The 12,760-nt window shown below is 38.8% G+C and overlaps 2 protein-coding genes across 5 annotated transcripts in view; one reads left to right on the top strand and one right to left on the bottom strand.

The window, feature by feature from the left end:
* Positions 1-6,015, top strand: part of scaper (S-phase cyclin A-associated protein in the ER) — a 62,731-nt gene extending 56,716 nt beyond the window's left edge. For all 4 annotated transcript variants that reach the window (XM_055027350.1, XM_055027368.1, XM_055027341.1 and 1 more), the window contains 3 exons: positions 3,701-3,892; positions 4,557-4,605; positions 4,767-6,015. In XM_055027350.1, the coding sequence (XP_054883325.1) occupies positions 3,701-3,892; positions 4,557-4,605; positions 4,767-4,867 (342 nt within the window). In that variant the 3' untranslated portion in view covers positions 4,868-6,015. The remainder of the gene's footprint in view (positions 1-3,700; positions 3,893-4,556; positions 4,606-4,766) is intronic.
* A 2,332-nt stretch (positions 6,016-8,347) lies between these two features.
* Positions 8,348-11,816, bottom strand: isl2a (ISL LIM homeobox 2a). Its single transcript, XM_055032147.1, is given in 7 exon segments — positions 8,348-9,140; positions 9,469-9,636; positions 10,081-10,367; positions 10,570-10,829; positions 10,995-11,184; positions 11,549-11,615; positions 11,617-11,816. Coding segments are annotated over 7 exon segments (1,212 nt in total). The 5' UTR covers positions 11,740-11,816; the 3' UTR covers positions 8,348-9,023.
* Between the last annotated feature and the right edge of the window lie 944 nt (positions 11,817-12,760).

Below are 12,760 nucleotides of genomic sequence, written 5' to 3'. Positions count from 1 at the left end.
ATTTAGATGCTGGAAGTTAACAGGAAGCTGAACATATTACAGAAAGGTTCCTCTGTTCTGTCATTTTTGAGAGTTTCCTATATTGAATATAATGACTTTGAGATTACAAAAGACTGACCAGAGTTCTAAATTTAATTATGGTGTTATAACTCTAAAGATAAAAGGTTTCTAACTTAAACTTATAAAATAAAGTTTAAGTAGTCAATATATTGTCAAATTTTCAATTGGCTTAGAAAGTAGAAAAACATGCATTTAGTTTGTTTTTTTATATATATATTACGTGAAGAGATTTGGTACAGTCAGACAAAATTTGTACCAGATTTGCATCAGAGCTTTACAAAATCTGCCATAATATCTGATTGTGGCAGATGTGGGCTATGGATCATCTCCTGACAGAATGGTGGAACATGCACCAGAGCTCAGCCTTATCTGTGGGGTCAGTCCTTTTCTTCCCATTCTCTTTGAGGGTCTTTCCTTCACCCTGCAGGCCAGAGTCAAGCTTAAGGTCTATAATTCCTGCTAACCTGATGTCGAAACTCTTCCTTCAGCAGTCCATTACTGGCAAGACAACCAAACCCTCTGCCTGCAGGGTAAGTGTAGCTCGTGCAGACCATCGGGAGCCAGCAGCAGGGAATACACTAACTGCATCACCCAGCAGAGTAAACAAAGACAGAGGAACACTGACATTCACGCATACTCCACTAACTGGCAGGAGAATGTCCCATTGTTAGTTTGGTACATGATTTACATTATGCTTTAAGGGTGAATTCAGGTCCAAATGAAGCACTGGATGTTTTTTAATCCCTGTAAACCTTTCAGTGTGAAGTTTTCATTTGGTAATACTGTTGTCAGGTTAGTTTCAGAGCCCAGCTATCAGCAGCAAAATCTGTGTTGGAATGACAGCATTTGCTCATAGAGATAAATAAGAGTTATTTAGTTTTATTGTGTAAACAGAGGGTTTCACAGGGTTTAAGGGGTACCTTAAACCTGAAGTTGAAGTGGCTTTGTCAATGTCTGCCACTAGTGTAGTCTGAATGTAGTTTACACAGCCATTGTGGAAGTCTTTGAAAAAAAAACACTAAACAGTAACTTTGTGTGTCTGCTCTGCTGCCTGTGTTATCAGTAAAGATGTTCCAGTGGATCTGGTTTGTATTTTGAGTTCAAGTGTCAGATATATGGCCCTACTTTACCTCCAGTTACTCCTAAGGTGTTGGGGGTGCCTGGACAAAGCAACACCTATAAAAATACACTTACGTGTTAAGTTCTGCATCTTAAGTAAATACAATATTTTTTTCAAGAAAGTGTTCAGCAAGAAATGTTTTATTTTAATTGTCAGGTAAAATATGGCTGTTTTTATCACCTGTTATTGACTGTGTTTCCATGAAAGGTCTCGGCAGGAATTTGTTTGTTTCAGAACATTAATTTTACACACTCTTTGTGGTCGCAGACTGGGGAAGTCATGCGGTCGAAGCACTATAAAGCTGCTTAAAAAAAGCCAGGACTTCTAACTTAAGAAAGAACAGAGCAGCCACGGCACTTGAGTTTTCTCAGGATTCTCTGTTAAACGTGGACCAGATGCACAGATTCAGAGCCCAGTTGTTAGTTTTATGATGCTGGGCTTTGAGCTGGAGATACCTCAACTGCTTAGTTTCAGCATGGATGTTGTTTTAGATCCTGTTGTGACTCTTCACCTGGAAAACTGACAGTTCTGTCTACCTCCAGACTCTCTGTACCACCAGCTTTTGTTTTATGTCTTTCTGCGTCTAGCACTTGAGGCTGGGCGATTTGTTTAAGCAGCTGAAGATTGAATGAAGATGCATCGCGGGAGATTGAGTTTGGTGTGTGATTTGTGCATTGGATCACTTCTAAGCTCCACCTCAAATATCTACTACATACTGTGGCATTAAATTATTGCATATAAATGCTATAAATTAAAACAGTAAAATGGTGAGATTCTCCTGCTTATTATATTTGGACTACACATTTTGGAGTATTTAGCTGTCTAAAAGAAGGCTTTCTGTTTTCCAATTGGATGTCAAGATAAAATGTAACTAATTCACTGGTACGGTGAAAAGGAGCATAGAAATATTAACATAGGCAGGTCAGTATCTGAACTAATAAAAATCAAAGTCTAGTTTGTTCCAAAAATCCTTAAAAATGCTCCAGCATTTCAGTAGATATCAGAAAGAGGGAAGAAACTATTCCTAGAGTGACTTAGCAGATTGTAATATTTCAAATTGACACATCCAGGTCTCTCAAAATTTTTAAGCATTTCTATGACAGCTGAGTTGAGACTAACCTGTCCTGACAGATTCTTTTTAAGTGATGATCGGAAATGAAACTGTTTTGTGTTCTTTAAAACGCAAACAAAAAAAAGAGGGCAGCTCCGCGGCGCCTCTCTTTAAACTGATAAAAGCAATGACTTATCACTTTGTTTATCCTGCGCCTCAAACTTGGAGTACATTATCAGAAAGGGGGGAGGAGCCAATGAAAGGGTATTAGTGTGTATTTGTTAAAATCTTGTAAATCTTTTGGATTTATGTCACTTGGACTGTGGGACCTCACCGCAGCCTTCTGGTTTCCATTGATGTTAAGTCACCGGTCCTGTCAGTCTGTACCTGTAAACCTGCACAGCCAAGATTTAGCATGTTGACCCTCCTGGCTCTCAGATGGTTGATGATGGCCGTCTCAAGTTCAGGGGAGATGACCGGCTCATTAGGTTTGGACCTCATTTTTGAGCTCTAGTCAAAAGTTCCAGTGAGGAACCTTTTTTTTTATGAAGGCACTATGTATTGAATACTGCTAAAATATTCCCTGATCAGTTTTATTTGGTAACAGAAGTTGTTACCAAATAAAGAATTTAAGAGTCTTGCGTTTCTTCCACTTTTGCTACGGCCTGAGCAAAAGTTTGGGAATCACTGCTCAAGGACGTGTGTACATGAATGTCTGTTTTAATTTGGATGCTAAATTAATCCAATATTATTTAAAATGTTGGCTTAATAATTTTGAGTTTTGTCTTAAAATAATGGGACATTTCTGTTAGCAGCAGCTGCTCCCTCTTAATAATGACATTGTCAAAATTGTAAAACATGAATATTTTCAGTACTTTTCTTATACCATCTTAGTTTGCAATTCCGAAAGAGAAATCCAAATTATCAAAAATACGTTGGAGGGTCAAAACAGTTTTTCTCCGGTCAAAAAGCGGAGAAAAACTGAGCAGTGCTGTAGTGCTGTTAATGGCTTTGCTCCTTTCTGGAAGTTCTTGGTAGAAGTTTGCACACCACGTCTTTCACCTCCAGCTCCACCCCTTCATGCCCGGGTTGCACTGTGATTGCCCTCTTAACCCAAGCTCAACTCTTGCACCGACTCTGTGCTTTGAAGCTTAAGACGAGACTTGAAAGTTAAGTTTGAATTGCTAATGACAACATCAGTTTGCGCTTCAAATTTCCCCCCTGTTCCTCTGCTCATACTATTGACATTCTGCAAAAACATACCCACCATTGTTTTTTTTGTTGTTGTTTTTTTATAGTCTGTAATTGTGCGGTGGGAGGCTCTGCCCCGCAGGTCTCCTCCTAATGGCTGTTTGTGTGTTGTTTTAGTGGCAGATTTAAGTGTGGGAGGGGCAGCGGGTGCTGATTTACAACCAGCAGTGCCACTGACTGGTTTTAGTGACTGACTACTTGCTCGTTGTGTGTTCCAGGTGATAGTGCAGTCTGGCCGCCAGCCCAGCGTTCTGCAGAAACTTTGTCAGCTGCCCTTCCAGTACTTCAGCCACCCACGTCTTATCAGAGTGTTGTTTCCAACCCTCATCTCTGCCTGTTACAACAATTCTCACAACAAGGCGATCCTGCAGCAAGAAATGAGTTGCGTGCTGCTGGCTACCTTCATTCAGGTAAAAAATAAAATAAAAAAGAACATGTCATGCAATGTTATGATTTTTTAGAGAAACATTAACTTGGATAATATATTCGTTCAACCTGCTGTTGACTTTTTGTTTTAAATAAGCTATCAAAATTAGGTTAATTCACACACCTCGCACAATCCAATCACATTAGCAGTCCATTAGTTAATTGACAAGCGGCAGTCTGGGCCACCGGTGAATCTGCAGCAGGCAGGCTTTTACCAAGACAAATGGATTCCTTCACGGTGGATTTACCTGCCACTGGTTCAACTCCTAGCAAACATCTCTTCTCCTTCATCTTCCTCTGACAACAAGCCCTCCTCGCCACACTGCAGCCACCGCTGTTTAAACACCGATTAACTTCCATTCAAAGGGAGACAAGCCATTGTCATTTCTTTCAAACAAACCAATAATGCATGGTGTCTTGCCCCGCTGCCCTCAACCGTGTTAAGCTCAGGAACATTCCTCCGAGTGGAGCAACTTAATCCTGGATAGCTGAGTAAATCACAGTGAGATGGAACTGTCACATCACCTTTAACGTTTCCTTCTTTTAGTGGTACTTCATTTACTTTTGTTGTATAATTAAGAAAAGTAATGAATTTTTTTCATAAAATATAATTGTATCCTCACTTATAGAGCTTCTTCTTTTTCCTAGGACTGTGTTCCAAATGAGAAAGACTCAGAGAGTAAGATAAATAAGTGCGGTAAGTTATTCTATTAAGACATTATTGTTGAGTTTCTTCCAGCTTGTGTCTTTTTTTAAACGGGACATTTTGTCCCTTTAATTGGAGAAATTCTACTCTGACGGATCAAGGATTTCTGACAGGCGCTGCATATAAATGGCTGTCCTTTTTTTCCTGTGCAGCTACCCGAGGTCTGCAGAATGACTGCCTGCTGTCCTACCGCTTTCCAAGAGATCAGTGGGACTCAGCCCTGCAGTTTTTCCTCAAGAAGCAGGAGGAGTGATGGAGTTGAACTCTGTCCTCCGAATTAAAGAAAGCACAGAGTTAAACAGTTGCAGAGGGTAATTTCTTGGTGACAGTCTTTTCATTCAGAAATTTAGCTTTAGACTTTGTCAAATGTAAATATGTCGAAGCCTTACATGTTGCATCCATTTTGATTTCTTGGAAATCTTGTTGATGCAAAAGAGAATTTGCACAAAATGTCTTATTTGTTCTTTACAGTTTGAACACTTTACTATAGTCCGTTTACAGTTTAAGTTGTTTTGCACAGTTAGTAGAAATAAAACATTGAACTACACTGCAATGAACAGGTTGCCAAGCATTCTCATCAGTGGTGTCTGTTAATTTGTTGTATTTTGGTGGTTACTTATGCGTTAACTAATCCACTATTTTTTTTCATCTCTTTGTATTGCAAGGTTTTACATTGTTATTATTGACAAGAGGAACTTACAAGATGACAAGTGTGTTGTATGAGCATAAATGCTGCTCACAGATACTCGTTACTTTATTAACTAGTCAGTTTACTGCTCGAGTCGTTTCAATCTATTTTGTTTGTGCAATTCATAGAAATAGGATACATCTAGTTATTTAGAATTTGCCGGTCATATTCATTAGTACGGTTTCTGTTACTTTATTGGATATAGACTCAGACTGGTTTGTTGTGTCATTTGAAAGTCGATGGTACATTTGAAAGATCTGTGAGGTTTTTACAGTGTAATGACATTGTTCTTCTGCTTTTGGGAGCAATTTACAAGTTGATATGTGTGTAGTACTAGTCTAAATAACTTATTTTTAAGTTATTTATGCACTATGTTAAAAAATAGATATTTGCTCTTCAAATAATTAATTTACTGTTTGAACATTTCATTTCAATCCACCTCTTCCTTTTGTGCGGTTAGTTAGGAAAAAGAAATTTCTTATACTGTTATTTATAATTTGCCAATTACTTTCTGCACTGTTTAATTTATTTGTGTTTTTGTATCACAAGAACCTGAATGGTTTTTCTAGTCTTTATGTTGCCAGTCATACTGTTATGCAGAAAATATTTACAATTTATGTTTAATTTCATAATTTGTCATTATTTTTATGTTGTTCAAGGAGTCATTTACAAGCTAAAATATTTCAGTTAATAAAGTTATTCAAAATACTGTCTGTCCACTTGTTTCTCTCTGATTTATTTTAAACACACAGCAGCTCCAAAGATTGATAGTTTGATACACACAGCTTTGCAAATGATACACATCTGAAAAATGTCTATCTTGTCTGATTTTGCCATTTGTTAGGGTGCATTTGAGTAAAGAGCAACTGATATTTTTCTCAGATTTGAAATAAAAGTAATTTTGATAAACTAATCCTGATTTTCAATCATAGTTGCCATGCGTGTTGGCATGCTCTCCACCGGTCTGGGTAATAACCAAATCAGTCCCTCAGTAAGTAGAATATGTGCTTGTGCACAACTGAAGTGACTGTAATACATGTAATGTTGATTTTTTTTTTTTTTAAATTACAATGCAGTAATCTTGCTTTTTTTTCAGTGTGCCAGAATGTGTGTTAGAGAAATGTAGGGATCTAAACATTCAAACTGAGCCTCTTATTTTTCTGCTGTGAAAACCATCTTCCAGCTCTTTCAAGTTTGCCTTAAATCAGTAATGCTGAAATCTGGGGCCTGTTAAATGTTCAGATGATATATTGCTGAAACGCAGAGGCTATCTCAAAAGTTTATGGTTTGTATGCGAATTTTTTTTCTACGTTATCTAATATTTTACGAATGTGTATTTTCTTTGTAAGATGAGATATTGCTACATTCAAATCTTTGGCATATTTAGTCTAGTTCCCGGGTGGGGGTAATTATTATTTTTTATTTATTTATTTTATAATTTTTATTTCAATGGGGCTCCTTTTCCCTGGCTGACAAAAGCCGATCCTCCCCAACAAATTGCTGAGGTGTAGTGTGTCAGTCCCGGCTTGACCCGCGTGCTCTCCTGTCCAGCGGCTATTTGTCGCTCGGGATTCCTGCTGGAATGAAAATAAACTGAAGACACGCCGGGATGCGTCCGCAGGCTGCCTGGGAGTCCCCTCAGCGCTGCGCTCCGGCGCGTTTAGCTCAGAGTCCACTCAGTGGATCCCTTACAGGTGATGCCAGATGCAGATAAGGGGTCGCCGCTGCCTGAACACAGTCTAGACTTGCAGTCCAATAATGCAGGCCTCAACTCCTGTAGCCTATATGGTATACTGCTGTTATCCAAGTAGAAGCCAATGTGTCTTTATATCACTTCAGCGATCCCGTAAAGTTTGCTTTGAACCTGGCTGCAAAGGGCCGTCATGTTAGAAAAGAGAGCCAACGTAAACACCCAAAGCCCCTAAAGCGCACCAGCGGCAGAGCAGCCGCAACCTATTGTGTCTGATTCGCTGACCCATGACACGGGGCAAAAGCTTTAATATCTTGTCAACGATCAGTCACTGATCCACTTGGCTCTGAGGCCATAAGCAGATTACATCGGACATAAAAATATGTCAAAGCCAAACCCGAAGCCAACTTTGTGACTTTGCAGCAGCCTTTTTCTATTTCCAGCTGCAAACTTGAAATTTGCTTTATAATATATTAACCTTATTAGGGGCCGCTGTACGCATTTTTTTCAGTTGACGTTTTCAGCAAAGTTTAGTTTTTACGAAACTAATTGATCCCCAGAATCCATATATATATATATATATATATATATATATATATATATATATATATATATATATATATATATATATATATATATATATATATATATCTGCGGTTGGAAACCTAACAAGGCCACTTCTGAATTCAAACAGATCACGCGAGGTTATTACCGGTTCATTTATCTTTTTTTTTTTCTTTTTTTTTTTACACCATGTTTCTGCAATCATGGTCCACCTTTCGCAAACGTGTCCCAGGTTCACTGATTTTTTTTTCTTAACACTTTTCTGAACAAACTCTTCAAACACTCGCAAATGTTGCTGTTCATAAACTATATCAAAAGGTCAGATCTCTGAGACTTGGCCTAAATTTGGAGCCGATGCGTTACTTCCTCTGACACGCACAACTAATCAATTTCCCCCAATTTTCAACTAAAAAGTAACTTAGTGTCTTATTTGACAAATTGCTCATGAAAGTAAAAAAGTAGTTTGCTTTACAGGAATAACTATCATTATTTGTTCGCCTGTTTATTATCCTCACATATCACGGTGAGAACATTCAGTATATTATTTTCTCTGTTTTATGTTCCCAATTCACAAAGACATTTCAGCTTTGATTTCTATTTACAACTCTTTCAAAAAATATATTTTTTCGTTTTTTCTTCAGATTAAATGGAACGTCTTGAGAATTCTTCTTGTCTTTAGTTCTTAACTTCGACATGATTTCAGCTCAAATCTGTCTAACTTCAGCAAACACCCTTACTATGGATGACGTCATCCCCATAACTTTTTAAAATTGAGAAACCAAACTCTTCTCATTCCCGCAAGCTTCACTATTCATAGGCAATTTACATATCAAAACATTGACTTTTTTTGTTTGTTTAGTTTGACCTGCTCTGACACCAGCATTCATTTAGTCCACTTTTCTTAAAGGAAAAGATTTTTTTTTTTACTTATTAATTGACAAATTGATTATGCATGCAGTAAGCAATTGTTTTATTTATAAGACCAGTTATGTTTGCCGTCATAATAAATAATAATAACTTATTTTACTTTAAGAAAGGCGAGAGGTGCACCTCTTTCTGATCCAATAATTTACAACAGTCTAGTGAAACTTATAGGTCATGCACATCTACACAGGTTGCATTTTTCTGACAAAACATACTGGAATCGTTGACGTTCAGACGTCCAGCATGGGCTTTATGTGCTTGAATCCCGTCACATTCTTCCCAGTATATCCAGGTAGCTATTGGCACGATTTTGTTTTTTTCTTTACAGGAGGAAAGCCCCTCGTGTTCATCTGCAGCTGTGTGTCCAGGATGCAGTCAGACCTCCCGTCCTCCCAGTTTGGACCCTGCGCGAATCTGTCCTGCAGCGTAATCCATCCTGGTCCATTTAATGTCAACCGGGTCTTTTTGCGCTTCCTTGTTTGGATGATGAGGCTGAGAGCTCGGGTGTGGGGCGGAGGCCTCCGTGCTGACCCCGACGCCTCCTCACGTGTCGACGGGACTCGGAACCATGCTGTTCGGTGTGTCCGGTAGTTGAGACGACAGGGAGGTCACGTCGCTGCCCGAGGAGTTTCCCAAAGAGCCCGACTCAGAGAAAGAAACCTGTGGGCGAAACAGCCTGGATCAGTCACGTGAAAAATTAGATCATGTTGTGATTTTTATTTTGGTTAGGAGTTTGTAATTAAGGTCAAACTATACCTATATATATTTTTGTCCATTTCCCTTTTTCCTAAATTGCAAGATTATTTACTAAAATCTCAGCAAGAGTTTTTGGCGTTTTTTTTTTGTTGTTTTTTTTAAATGCTGCAAAACCTGTTCCTGGCTTACAATGCATATGCTACAGTTTCTTCCTTCCTTTCTTTCCATGCAACTACAGCTGTGTGTTTTGCATGCTTTTTAAAACACTCTTATGAATGCAAAAGTAGCCCACCAGTTGCTGGAAAGCAGGCTGGTCCAAGTCGGTCTGCAGGGCAAAGTCGCTGAGGCTTTTCCAGGGAGGCTGGTAGGTCTGCACCTCCACTGGGTTCCCCTGCACGGCGTTGTCGTGCCGGATCGGACTCCCAGCCACCAGAGGAGTGCCTGTCAAGCCCTGGAGATTCTGGCAGGGAATGAAATTAGTTCATTAAGATCTTGCACAGTTAGAGAAAACGTATAGGCTAATTCACAATATATCAAACGAATCTAAAATAAATAAATATCACTGCAGAACAGAGCACTTTCATAAGGAAAGGAAGAACGCAAACATGCGTTTTATGAAAAAAAAAAACCCCGAAATTTAATTTAAAAATGTCATTCGGCATATATTTTTTTCATTTATTCTTAATTAATTATTAATAATCAATAGATACCCCTTTATGTCTCCAAAATGTGTCTTCTAATGTTTTAACTACTAGGCCCTAATCAATATTAGCATTGTTGTTGTTACAAACAAGGCATGTAAACATGATCTGATTATTATCTAATTCTCCTTGCATCAAGAAATAGTTACAGTGTTGCTCTTTTTGATAAAGTTTCAAGAAGCAAGAGCTTTCACTCCGCGTACGGTTTTGTCGCTCTGCTGCTGCTGCTGAAGCTGCTTCATCAGAATGGACTTCTTCTTGTCCTTGCAGCGCTTGTTCTGGAACCAGACCCGGATCACCCTGGGGCTCAGGCCGGTCATCTCCACCAGCTGCTCCTTCATCAGGGCGTCCGGCCTCGGGTTGGCGTTGTAGCACGTCCGCAGCGTGTGCAGCTGCTTCTCGTTGAGCACCGTCCGGACTCGGGTGGTCTTTTCGGACTGCTTGTGGACGTGGTTCCGGTGGTGAGGCGGGTGCCGGACCGAAATGGAATCTCAAAGGGAAGACATTTAAAAACGAAATAGTTTGAGCAACAAATTTGCAGCGTGTTCCAAAATAAATAAATGAATAAAAATAAATAAATTAATAAATAATAATAATAATAATAATAATAATAATAAAATAAATTTTTAAAAAATGAGTTTGGAATAATATTAATAATCATCATCGTAATTATCATAATAACTGCTGCATACCAGCAATGTGCAGCGGTCTGGTGTGAATGTTCCCGGGACTCTGCGGGCTTCCTGCAGAGGACCGCTCCACCAGCAAGCCGTGATCGGCCTGACACAGAAGCTCGTCGTCCCGCAGCGAGAACTCATCCCCCGGCAGGAGGTGTCGGCTGCACACCGAGCACCGAAAACACTCCATGTGATACACATTGCCTCGGGCCCTCATCACCAGGTCGCTGCTGCAGAAGCCCAAGTCACATTTTGCACATTTGATGCCAAACAATCTGAGAGAGATACATAAAGATGTGGATCTGTCATTGAGTGGTTCAACGCTTTCTCAGCATGTTCAAATGAGCACAATTGTTGAAACCCATTGCATGCTTCTCTTCTTTGTTGTTATTATTATGATTAATATTTTTAATAATCAATTTCACAGTGGCCTTCTCTACCTTGCATAATCTCTTTTACAGTAAGTCTTTCCGTCCCGGACGAAGCAAGTGCACGTCTCATCCAGATACTGGTTGCACTCCGCGCACTTGAGGCAGGCTGCATGCCACTCCAGGTCCGGGGAAACTCTCAGGATGTACTGGTCGTGTATCTGACTTCCACATCCCACGCACATTGCGATTCCCGACTTCTCTACGAAAAGGAAGTACATTAATGTGAAGCTTTCATGGAATGCATGTTGGATCCACTTTAACCAAAAAGAAACGAATGCAGAACAAACATAAACGCCGTTCCAACATTAGCTGCGGCGTAATATTGTAGACGCAAAAGGTAAATATTTTTGATCATATCATGCAAGGTTATTTCGCAAATTAAAAAAAAAAAATTATATAAATAATGACATGGCAATCCATGTGTGTTTCCCAAGTGTTAATTTCGCTGTATTTATATATATATATAGGCTATATCCTATGTAAAAGATAGACATTACATTTCAAATGAGTTAAAATAGACATAAACAGTAAATGTTCCTCAAAGTGAAAGTAGCCTATCTTACTTTTTGAACGATCCCCCATATCATCCAAGAAAGAAGTGTTGAGAAAGACGTCCACCATACAGGACAGACAAGTCGAGTTGCACGCCCACGGACGGAGGAGAGCAGCGGCGGAGGAGCCCGACCGTCCCGTCCCTGGCTGCAGGATAAACTTGTATTCCTCCTCTGGGAGGTGGAGAGAAAACAAAGACCATCGACCAGTGACGTCTGCAGGAACCTGGACCCGTGTCTGTCCGGTGGAGAGGGTGCCATATGCAAATCTCCGCTTGGACCCCCTGCTCGTTATGTCTTCTGTGGGCAGGCTTTGAGGCAGTCTGTTTATGTTGCTCTCTGCTGGCAATGCTTTGCTCACCACTCTTCTTCAAATGTGCATGTTTGAACCTGTTACTTACAATGCACTTTTCTTATATCGGTTGGTGCCACATTTGTTTGCTTTAACAGGCCACGCTTTGTTTTTGAAGCTGCTCTATAATCTTCATCATTACCAGTTCATTTTTAACTATTGGTTATTTATTTCACCCGGACCCAGCATATTGGAAAGAGTCCATTAAGTAAATGTTACTAATGATAACATCTTATACTATATCAATTTCTTAATGTAAATGTGTATTTTTTTCTTACTTGGCTGTGTTCATTCTTCTCCTTTTATATTTTAACTTTTTTTTCTTTTTCTTTTCTTTTCTTTTTTTTTTTTAACTTTGTTCTTTATTTTGGTGAGTGTATAGCGTATACTGAGTCACACCGCTGTGGGGCGACCTCTACTGGAAAAATGTTCACATTGCCACAATTATAGAAAATCATCATCTTAAAAATGTGAGTTTAAACACAAAGTCCATTGGTGCGATGATTGAAATTTAAAATGAAAATATTGATAAATAAATTTGAAGTTATTTTTTAAGCTATAAATCATCAATGTGAAATAATGTAAGATAGTGATACACACACAATGCAGTCAATACTCAACTACATATTGATCTACAGAGGGGGAAAAATATTTATTTAGTTTTTAGGATGTTCTATTCTACTATTCTGTCTAATATTTTGATAAAATAAGTATATTCTGTTAAGATATATATTTATAATATATTTATTTGAAATGGTCAAACGAAATTGAGAAATGTCTTTGTTTTAAATAGTAAAATATAGTAAATAGAACAACAGTTAAATTTTTTGTAAAGAATTACTTGCTTTCACAGTACTGAATTTTAAGGAGAT

The sequence above is a fragment of the Poeciliopsis prolifica genome, unplaced genomic scaffold (assembly GCF_027474105.1).
Source record: "Poeciliopsis prolifica strain line A6 unplaced genomic scaffold, Auburn_PproV2 SCAFFOLD001, whole genome shotgun sequence".
In the NCBI taxonomy this organism is placed as follows: Eukaryota; Metazoa; Chordata; class Actinopteri; order Cyprinodontiformes; family Poeciliidae; genus Poeciliopsis; species Poeciliopsis prolifica.
Note: the sequence above shows the minus strand (reverse complement) of the source record. Positions and strands in the feature narration are given on the sequence as shown.